General features: G+C 41.0%; 1 protein-coding gene across 1 annotated transcript; it reads left to right on the forward strand.

Annotated features, from left to right (window-relative positions):
• The first annotated feature begins 5,969 nt into the window (after positions 1–5,969).
• On the forward strand, positions 5,970–8,597 carry LOC130975422 (uncharacterized). Its single transcript, XM_057900222.1, has one exon. It carries the CDS (start codon positions 5,970–5,972, stop codon positions 8,595–8,597), a length of 2,628 nt encoding a protein of 875 aa, XP_057756205.1.
• Positions 8,598–12,008: the final 3,411 nt, after the last annotated feature.

Raw genomic sequence — 12,008 nt, forward strand, 5'->3', positions numbered from 1 at the left:
CTGGTTAGTTGAACGGAGTTGTGAAAAGAAAGTGCTGAGTTAATGTTTTTGTGCACATACCAAAGAGCTAATATTGTTGATCACAATTTCGTCCACCAGGTATGTACACTTGGCTTCTTTGCTTGTTAATTGGACTTTAGTAAGATCGTCAGTTGGCATTGGCCGTTCTTGGTGGTTGGTCCTTAGATCTAACTCGGCCAGTGGGGTAGTTGTTTCGAATTATAGACTGCCTGGATGTATTGTTGCTCGGGTTGTTTTGGTTGCTCGTTCTTTAGGCAGGCATTATAACATTGCCTGGCTTCCTTTTGGTCTCCTTAGATAGTAGTGACCCTGTTATCCTGCGAAAGGAACTTAACACACAAATGCACAGTAGAAACAATTGCATTAAATGCATTCAAGGATGGTCTACCCAGGATGATGTTATAGGGGCTTTTAAAGTCCACGACTAGGTATTGGATGTCTATTGTTTTACTGTTGGGATATTCCCCAAAGGTTGTTTGCAACCAAATGTAACCCCGAATTAAAACACGCTCACCTGAGAAACTTATCAGTTCTCCTGACGAGGGTTGGAGGTTCTTGTCACTCAGTTTCATCTTTTGGAACGTTGAGTAAAAGAGTACGTCTGCGCTGCTTCCTGGATCCATCAAGATTTTCTTTAGCAGTGGTTCTCCGACCTGTGCAGTGATGACGACCGGGTCGTCCAGGTTGCGATCGTTTACCTTATAATCTTCGGGGACAAATAAGATTTCTGGCTTGTTCTTGTTTATGTGTTTGGAAGGGATTGATTCTGTCATCGCCATCATAGCTCGGTATGATCTTTTTCTTGCCGAGTTTGTACATCCGCCACCTACAAAACCACCAGAAATACAGCTTATTATTCTACGTGGTGGATTGATATCTGTGTCTACCTTTTTCCCTTTATCTCGGGAATTGTCAATTGTTTTAGAGTGTTGGCCGAGATCTTCTGTATTCTGCTTTCGTCTTTAGCTGTCAATATACTTGTCCAACAGTCCTTGACGGGCGAGCTTCTCGAGGACATCTTTAGCTATTATGCAGTCGTCTGTAGTATGACCATATTTTTGGTAGAAGGCGCAGTATTTCGACCTGTCCACGTGTCGTTGGTCCTGGTATGTGCCGGCTCTGTTTGGTGGGGTTTGATGAGCTTTGAGTGCAAAATGTCCTTTATAATGTCCTCCCTTTTCGCATTCAGGGGAGTATAGTTGTCGAATTTAGGCGTTAGTCTGAAAGCTCTCTTATCTGTTCTGTTGTTAGATTGTCTGCTTCGCCTTTCCTCTTCTCTATTCGAGGTAGGTTTATCTGCCTTTCGCAGTGCTCGGAATTCTTCGACCTCGATCTGTGTTGTTGCTTTTTCGCGGAACTCAGCTAGAGTTTAGGTTTTGCAATAACTATGGATTCTTGAAATTTCCCTGGTCGGAGGCCGCTCTTCAGAGCGTGGAGGTGGACTTCGGAGTTTAGGTTAGGTATCTTGTTGGTTGCTTCGGCAAACCTGGTCATGTAGTCCTTTAGGATTTCATTTGGTCCTTGCTTAATGGTGCTTAAATAGTTAGAGTTATGGACATATATTTTGGACGCAGCGAAGTGGTTAACGAACTGGTCGGCTAGTTCGTCGAAGTTTGAAATGGAACCTTCAGGGAGGTTGGAAAACCAAATCAGGGCGGCCCCGTCTAGGAAAGTCGAGAAGGTACGACATAGGATCGGGTCGGAGTTTTTATTCATGAACATCATGGCTTGGAACTTGGTGACATGGACATTTGGATCTTTTATTCCATTGTAGGGCTTTAGGGTTGACGGTAGGGTAAAATTTTGGGGCATTTCGAAACTCATGACTTCTTTTGCGAAGGGGTAGGTTCTCTTTTTGGTGGTCGTTTTGGTGACTTTAGGGATGGTGTGCTTAGTTTCCGAAGTGTTTTCGTCATTGTTGTCTTTGTTTTCGACACTTTTGTGTTCTCCTTTACTTCGGTGTTGCTCCACTTGTTGCAGGAGCTCGGCCATCCTTTGGTTCTCGGTCCTGAGGGCTTCGTTGATTGCCATAATTTCGGCCTGATTGGTGCTCGATGGAGCGTGGCTGTGCTCGTCTGTCATACGTCGCAACCTACAAAAGAGAGTATAGCTCGTTCCACTAGTTGCGGGGTTAGAAAATTTGTGGCCCCATGGTGGGCGCCAAATGTTCCTGTGTGAAAGTAGGTCTCCGAGGTATAGCTCGTTCCGCTAGTGCTTGAACTGGCTTTCCTTGGAGCAGAGAGAGTGGAACGCCGTCTTCTTCAGGGAGGTGGCATTGGGTACCTGAAAAGGGACTCCAACGCTCAAGTAAGTATGAGTGTGAGAGAATTTAGAATAATCTTAGAATGAATCGCGTACCTCTTACTAGACTCATCTTCTGGATTTATATTATTAGTCTGTTGGACTTCCGTTAGGTTTGATAGAGTCGTGTTTGCTATTATTTCGGTTATTGGGACTTCGATGGTTTGAGTGTAGAGAGATTTGTGGGAGAGTTATTTTGCTTTATCTTATTTTGCTGATTCTGATTCCAAATTTGTTGTTGCAATCCAAATTACGTAGAACGGATTAAGTAATATGATAGATTATACATATAATGCTGTTAATTAAATTAGTCAAATATTATAAAATAAATATAAACATATAATAATACTATATTATTTTTTAAATAATAAAAATTATTTTTAAATAAGATATATTTATAATGAACTAAAAATATTAAAATTATCATAATTTTGAATTTTTATAAATCATCACACTAAAATAAACGTGCTCATATCAAAATAATTATATGAAAATATTAATCAATCATTTTTCAATGGTTAACACTCTATCTTTGTCAATAAATCATTATAATAAGCATCTTAATCTTTATTAACACTTTTAAAATTATTCTACATAATTATATAAAAAAATAATTATAATAATGTGTAGGCAAGCAAAACAATTGCACAAGGTAACATAATGTCATTGTTTTCATTACACAAAGCTTAAAAAATTATTGAACGAAAGAGTAAAGTATCAAAATAGTACTCAAAAATTGTAGATATTTCATGAAAAATTCACATAGTTGATAAAAATAATTTTAAAAGATATTAATGATAAATAAATCTTCGAAAGATTTAAAAATGCGATAAAAAAATTAAATATTAAATATATATTTTGTAAAAAAGTATTTTTATGTAATTTTTTAGAAGCATCATTAAAACAAATATCTTTTTATTTTTAAATTTTGTAATTTTATGTCACGTGAATTTTTTAAAATTTTTTATTGTAAATGACTAAATTTTTTTGAAAAATAAAAGAAAAAATCTAGAGATCAAATTTTATTTTACATTTTTTTGTGTCTTTTTTAAACATTTATTTAAATATTGGCACAAAAATTTAGATTAAATTGATAAATTATTTGCTAAATATCAAATTTTTTTGTCACTTAAAAATATAATATATATTGATTATTTTTGTTATATTTTTAAATCATTCAAAAACTGTTCTATTGATAATATTTTCAGAAATCTTTTTGTCCTTTGAGTACTAAATTGACAGTTAACTCTAAATGAAATAATTAGATATAAAAACTTAATAAAGTCTGATGCAATAAATGATAAGTAACATTTGTAAAACTCCATCTCTTTCATCTGTACTGACTGAAAGGTTCAAGTTTTATTTTTATTTTTATTTTTTTAAACGTTAAATATGTTCTTGTGAATTGTAATGCCGTAACAATTTTTTATTGGCTTTAGAGTTTGGGTTTTAGGTTTTAATCTTGTGAATTTCTTTATGAAAGTGTTACAACAATGATAACAATTAACTATTAAGGATTAACTTCGAATATAGTACTTTGGGGGTTGTAAGCAAGGTGTTTGTTGTTATGCTTTTGAGAGAATGTATGCTAGAATTTTTAAAAGGAAAAAAAAATTAAATGTGAAATAATAATTTAAATGCAGTTGCACAATAAACATTTGCGGATAAATAGAGTGCTTATGTTTGCTTGTGCAAAAGTCCAAACCAAGGGAATCATTCTGAGTTATTGGAAGTGCTACTGGAGGTGTGTTCATATATAAATATAATGTATTTTCTATGGCGCCAAACATCATAAAAAAAAAGACAAAGAAAACAAAGTTAGAAAACTTGAAATTAGAAAAAAATTAACACAAAATTACTTTACCCGGTTTCACTTTTTATGATATTTTTCTGCAATGCATTTTAGGGAGAAAAAAGAAAAAGATACAGAACGGAAATAAATGAATATTTAGTAAATCTCTATTAAAGAAATAGAAAAAATACAATTAAACTCAGGAACGTTGAAAACAATACATTAAAAATGATATGAATGACTTTTTTAAATTTCTCTCTTGTCTTTTTTTTTTTTTAGTTTTTTCATTTTTCACATAATATATTTTTCTTTTTCAGAAATATAAACTAAAAAAAATTATATTCAATGAATAATAATGAAAGAAAACATAAAAAGAGAATGATGTCAAAAGCTCAAAATGTGACATGCACCCTAGGCCTAGATTATGTTATACCATGAGTAATTTTTAAGTTGTCTAATAGAAGAGTGTTACTCAGAAAATTTCACATACGTGCGTATGCCAAAAAAAAAATATTCAAATGATTTAATATTAAAAAAATTTGATAGGATTAAAAAGAAAATATCGGCACATTTGAACATAGAAAACGAGAAGAAATAGAGAGAAAAATTTATGGATCTCATTCCTAATATTACTAAAATAAAAATATCCTAAAAAATCCCAAAATGAAGAAGGGCGTTCTAAACTAAAAAATGATGTAACTCTCATCTCTTGTCTTGCTCTCCTACCTCAACTCTTGGTAATCAAGTGTCACCTTCGAAAAGTATTGTGTGGTTTTTACTAGACCGAGGAGTCATAATTCTTTGGAAATAGTATTAGAAAACGGAGATGAGAACGAAAATTTTCAGTAGGCATAATACATAAGTCCACGCAACACTTTTCGGCTGATTTTTTTAGTAATAAAACTTCTTATTGTGTTATTCATTGTTATGAAAAAGTGGGGTGTTTTAATTTATTATGAACATTAATTTTTTTAATTTAAATTCTTAAAAGTAATTAAGTCTCAGATTTATATGAGAGAAAAAAATTAATAAAAATAAGAGGTTTAGAATTGTTGTAAGCTAAATTCGAATTTTTAGGGATTCTCAAATTGAATTTTTAGATTTTATAATGCACAAATTAAAGGGTTCAATTTATGGTGAAATATTTTTTTTTTCACAAATCTGAGTCTCTGATTTGTAGTATTTATAAAAGAAAACACACTATTTTTTTACATTATTAAAAAATATCACTAAAAAAATCCATATCAAAATTAAAAAGAAACACTTTTCTTTAAAAAATTAGAGTACAATTATTGTTCAAGTCTATCCCAACAATATTGTTGCTGCTTCCCATCATGCTTTAGAAATGCTATCTAACACGGGCGAAAAAAATGAAGAAGATAATGCATGGTGCAGGACTATTCTTCATGGACAATGGAATTAAGGGTTTAAAGGGGTTCCTAAAGATAAAATTGGAAATCTAAAGTTTTAATTATCGCATCAAATAATTAGGGTAAAAAACCCAAATAAGCCAAGGGGAGCTTCAAATTACCCAAATCAGCCAAATCAGAAATCCACACCTGAATCCACCAGGACGAATTATTATATAATTCGAATCAATAAGATTCGAATTACATTCTCAAGTAATTCGAATTGATATGATTCGAATTACTAGGAAGGAAACAAAACTAAGTAATTCGAAACAAGTTGTTTCGAATTACACTTAACTAATTCGAATTTAGTTAATTCGAATTAGTATGGTAGCGTGTGATACATCATAATTCGAAACAAATTGTTTCGAATTATATATATATAGTGCGAGCCGGAGCTGTATATATATGCTGTGAACTCATGATGCTATCAACAAAGAGGGGAAATGGCTAGTGCGGAGAGTTTCCTAGTGCTGGTACATTACAGAGGGTCGATTAAGAGAAAAACTCGGTCCGGCGTGAAGTTCACTGATAAGGATCCCCTATATATTATCGTGACGCCAACAATCACCTACGATGCTCTTGTTAGCTCTGTGCTGGAGAAGCTTGGTCTCGAAGGAGTTAAAAGGGTCAAGAAGTTTTTCTACCGCATTCCAACAGCGGTGCTCCATGACACCGTGAAGTTCGATTGTTCCACAATCGGTAGTGACGAGGACTTGCAGGTTATGTTTCTTTGTCGTAGGCAGTTTCCCGAGGTAAGGACACCAGAGTTGTTGGCAAAGTTGGTTGATGTGGTATCCAGCTCGGGTGGTTCGAACCGGAATGCCAATACTATAGCCGCGGTTGCCGGCTCGAGCTCGAGACCTGCTGTTGCTTCATCCTCTGCTCTTGTGTATGAGCCACCGATGCAGCCTGTTGCGTCCCCTTCGTTTGCCGTTGATCTGAGCGGCAATGTTGGAGACGAGGTTCGGCATGGGGAACATATTCCCACCGAGGTACATTGTCCCACACCGGCCGGCTTTGGTGATGGTTTGTTTGATGATCCAGATGACGATGACGTGGAGCCGGATATGATCGCTGATGAAAGCGGCGATGATGTTGGAACTATTGTTCCGAGAAGGGGTACAGGTGGATCTAGTTCCGGCACACAGCAGTATCCACCCCATTTTTCGTCGTTGGACCTGTATGCCATGCGGCAGGACGAAAATGCTCTGCAGCCCTCAGGATTTGGCGCTAGAGATACCGAGGGGTCTGCCGGTATGAACGAATTCCAAGTTGGCCAACAATTTCAGGATAAAGATGAGGCGCTGTTGAGTGTGAAGACGTACAGTATCCGTCGAGGGGTCCAGTACAAGGTCGTAGAGTCTGACTACCGCAGGTATGTGGGAAAGTGTTCTAAGTTTGGGAATGGGTGCACATGGCTGATTCGGTTGAGTCTCCGACAACGGAAGGGTATTTGGGAAGTGAAGCGATACAACGGACCGCATACATGTCTCGCCAGCTCCATCTCCAGCGACCATAGGAGTCTGGACTACCATGTGATATCCACCTTCATTATGCCGATGGTTAGGGCTGATGCAGCTGTGAACATCAAGGTGCTTCAAAATGCCACGGCCGCACACTTTGGGTTCAGGCCAACGTACAGGAGGGTATGGATGGCGAAGCAGAAGGCCGTTGCCGTCATATATGGGGACTGGGACGAGTCGTACAATGAGCTCCCTAGGTGGGTTTTAGGAGTTCAGCTGACGATGCCTGGCACTGTAGCCGTCCTCAGGACTTGCCCTGTTCGAGTTGGGGGACAGGTTGACGAGTCGCAGGTTTATTTTCATAGGCTGTTCTGGACTTTCCCCCCTTGTATCCAGGCATTCCGTCATTGCAAGCCTTTGGTTAGTGTTGATGGCACCCATCTATATGGGAAGTATGGTGGAACATTGCTAGTCGCCATTGCACAGGACGGAAACTCGAACATCCTCCCCGTGGCATTTGCATTAGTTGAGGGTGAGAATGCTGAGTCATGGTCTTTCTTTCTTTCCCACCTCCGAGAGCACGTGACACCTCAGCCGGGTCTGTTAGTTATTTCAGATAGGTATAACGGCATCAAGGCAGCCCTCGAGGCTCCGGATGGGGGATGGCTACCCCCGGCTGCGTACCGGGCGTTCTGCATTCGACACGTTGCAGCGAATTTTGCCTTGATGTTCAAGGGAAAAGATGCCCGGAGGCTTCTTGTTAACGCCGCATATGCGAAGATCGAAGTGAAGTTCGACTACTGGTTTGACATTCTCCGCTCTGAGAATCCGGCAATGTGTGACTGGACGAACCGAATCGAGTATTCGTTGTGGACACAGTACTGTGATGAGGGTCGGAGATTCGGGCACATGACGACCAATATTTCGGAATGTGTCAACTCAATCCTGAAGGGGGTAAGAAACCTCCCTGTTTACTCGCTGGTGAAGGCCACATACGGAAGGCTAGCAGAGCTATTTGTCCGTAAGGGTAGGGAGGCAGAGGCTCAGATGGGTACTGGACAACAATTCAGTCAATACCTAGTAAAGTGTATCGAGGCCAACCTGAAGACAGCCAGGTGCTTCACGATTACTGTTTACGACAGGGATAACTCGGAGTACACCGTTGCTGAGACGACTCCGACAGGTTCATTCTCTCTTGGTACGTACAGGGTCTCATTAGGGTCTAAGACTTGTGATTGTGGATACTTCCAAGCACTTCATTTTCCCTGTCCGCACGCACTGGCATGTTGTGCTTATTCACGGCTTACATGGCAGCCTTACGTCCACGAGGTCTATCGCCTTAGTTCCGTTTTCGGTGTCTATCAGATGGGATTTACACCTCCCATTCCAGAGGGTTTCTGGCCACCTTATGCCGGGCCTACCGTTATACCGGATCCGAGTATGAGGCGTGCGAGGGAGGGTCGTCCTAGATCCACAAGAATTCGCACCAACATGGATGAAGCAGATCCGAACCGGCCAAAAAGATGTGGCCTCTGCAGGCAGCCAGGTCACACCAGGCGTAGTTGTCCACAAACCGCAGGCCCCAGCGGGACTGCTGGAAATCAGTAGGAGATTTGCTATGTCTGTGTTTGTTTGTTAATGTATTAGCACTTGTCTTCTAATTGTTTTTATTTGTTAATGTATTAGCACTTGTCTGGAACTAAGTTGTTTCCTATGTGTAATGAAACTTGTTATTCGTACCAAATATTTCTGTTGAATGTCTTTTAAATGATTGAAATTTATATCTAAAACAAACAACATTATATCATGGGATGACTGATAACGAATAACATAACATCAAACTATAAATCATAACATAAAAGTAGAATACATCAAAGTAAATGACATAACAAAACATCAAAGTACATAACATAATATCAAATAACATAATAACAAAGTACATACCATAACAATGATAACCAACCAACAAGGTACACAATATAAATATAACAACATGACATACACCACTATCCATGAATCATCTAAATAGGTGCGATCCAGTGCCGCAACGGCGTGGCACCCGTGTCCGGTAACCCCTACGTATAAGTGGCTCCTCATCCTCAATCGACTCGTCGCTGTCATCCGGAACTGGCTGTCTCGGGGTCATAGGCGCAACATGCACGGGTCTGGATGACGACGGGCCGGCAACTGAGTGTGATCCAATACTCTGGGCCGATGCTGGGGTCCCACCCATGGCAAAAGGATGCGCAGGAGCTACCGTGGCAGGCTCGTTCAGATCTACATCCAAGGGTGCCTGTGTCCCTGTCGTCTGAACCCGTCCGGCTGCAGCCTCATCCTCCTGCATGATGGTCCGGATATCATCAAGGAAATGCGGTCCACCGAACTCGGCCACAATGCCATCACTAGCAAGTAAGTCTCCAAACATCGAGTCAGGACTCACCCATGGAGTACTCTTCTGAAGGGTATGATCATCACCGGGAACACCTACGAAATAATCTCCAAGACCTCCACCACCAAGCCCAGCATCAGTGTGACTCGTGGGATCTCCCATACTAGATCCATGGGACCCACCATCATGCCCGCCCTGATGGGCCCTATCAACCCCCGCAACATCACCTCCCCCAGGCATCTGGGCACCCTGTCTAGTAGCACCCACCCTCCTCTTGCCTCCACGACCACGAACTCTCCCCCCACCCCTAACTGGGTCGTCTCCGGCATCCATAGCCCGATCCACCCAGTTCCACTCACGCTGGCTACGACGTGTCCCAACTCGTGCTCTCCGCTCAATACGACGTCTGTCAGGAACATCCTCCACCTGGTCCATATCTGGAAGTCGGCCTGCACCCCTCTGCGTCGCCTCATCTGGAATAGGAATACCTCTTGGATCCCCCAATAACATCTCCGGCGACAGAAACCTCTTTCCGTGCTGATACCACCATGTCAAGAAATCATGTGACGGACCGGGGTCGGACACGATGTCAAACTGTAGAACGTGCTCCGCACGCTCCTGCTAATGAAGATGCCAGTCAGCGTACTGTGCCGGGAACCAACGGTCACCTCCCCTCCCGTCCTTCGACATCAAGAAGTCGATGTTCAGGGCGGGAGACGGTATGGGCTGAACGCCACCAAACTGAGGTAACACTCTGTCAACCTGATGCCACTTGACAACCGCAAAATAAATCAGGGACGTCCTGCACCGCCATAACATCGTATGCCGAGGCTCCAAGACCTCCGGATGGACAACCTGGATGACGTCGAGTGCGCTATAGGGCATCCATATGAACTAAAAAAATCAACATAAAAACGTTTGTACACTTATGTTAGACAATATAAACTGAAACAACGACTTCAGATACACATATGTTCTGCGTACTTACCTGCCGAGGCTGTAACAAGTCGATCTTCATGCGAGCCATCTGTACCCGAGGTCCCTTGTTGCTAATCCCAGGATTGTAACCAGACCATCTGCGTACGAGAAACATAAAAATTGTTTGCATATGCGATAATAAATACAAGAAAAATATATAGTACAAAACAATAACGGTACCTCGAGGCAAGGGGCCAGCTAATCTTATCATACCCAGATGGTCTAAGAGTGGGAAACCTCCAGAAGATCCAAGACTGGAGTAACTGTAAAGGGCCAGCTAACTTCACCACATGTCTGTTGGCGACTCGGCACATGCACCTGTACAACCATGCTAGTGCCGCCGACCCCCAACTGTAGCGACCCATCTCCTCAAGACGAGCAACATAAGGTAGCCATCTGATGTGTATAATTGCCGGACTTGTCGGCAAACAACTGCGTGCCCAATAACATCATGATATAGGCCCGGACAAAGCGCCTAACCGTCTCCTCATCAGCCCCGTCTGGACACTCTGCAAATGTCTCCTGAAACCAGGTGCAGTTGACTGCGAATTTCTACACCTGGTTTTCGGGAGGTAAAACACCGAGCAACTCATGGAACCACTGCCAAGCAGGTCGACCACCCTCAATGTAAAGGTGGAAGTTTGTCAGGCAACCACTAATGTAATCTCCGTCGACTGGCAACCCCAGCTGGTATGCGACGTCCTGAAGCGTGATGGTGCACTCTCCATACGGCATGTGGAAGGTGTGCGTCTCAGGCCGCCACCTCTCGACGAATGCACTGACTAGGGGCTCATTTAGTCGGAACCATCTGTCGTTCAGTCTCGCAAGATGGTACAATCCGGCCATCTGCAAGTACGGAACGTACCTCTCATCAAGACGCATCCCCTGCTGCCGCCTAACGCTGGATATGCAACGACGAGGCTGGCCAGTACATAACCCGCATAATTAGAACATATGCAGAAACCACTAACATATTCAATATATTTCATATGGAACCAGAAAATAAATCGTGAAGGGTAAAAGATATATGAAACAAACGACCAACATTTTATACACAAACCGCTCACTCAAACCACGTGCAAATAACATTAACAAAAACATATGCATTTTCACATTTATCATAAACCACTACCCTAAACCGCTAACCATCACTAAAACCACTATCCAAAACCATTAACACAAACCGCTTACAAAAAACAATTTCAAATACCACTAACAAAAACCACTGGCCTAAACCGCTTGCTTAAACCGCTAACACTAAAATAAACCGCTATAAAAAACCATTAACAAAAACCACTAGCCTACACCACTATCCTAAACCGCTATCCTAAACCACTCACAGTAACATAAACAATTATCAAAAACCATTAACAAATACCGTTATCATAAACCGCTTTCATAAGCCACTAACCTCGTCGTTGATCACACCGGCGATATGAGCAACTCCATCCAAACGATAAAGCCTTCCCGGATCGTCCCCCATCGACAAAAAAGCCGCTCTCCTCTTACTCGTACCGGACGTGGGTCTTTTTCTCTGGGATTTGGTGGGGTTGGAGAATGAGAAAGTGATTCGAATGAACTTGGTTCGAACTCTTTTTATAGCCGAAACCCTTGTAATTCAAATCAACTTGATTCGAATTACTATGCGAACC

Source organism: Arachis stenosperma, chromosome 4 (assembly GCF_014773155.1).
Source record: "Arachis stenosperma cultivar V10309 chromosome 4, arast.V10309.gnm1.PFL2, whole genome shotgun sequence".
Taxonomy (NCBI): Eukaryota; Viridiplantae; Streptophyta; class Magnoliopsida; order Fabales; family Fabaceae; genus Arachis; species Arachis stenosperma.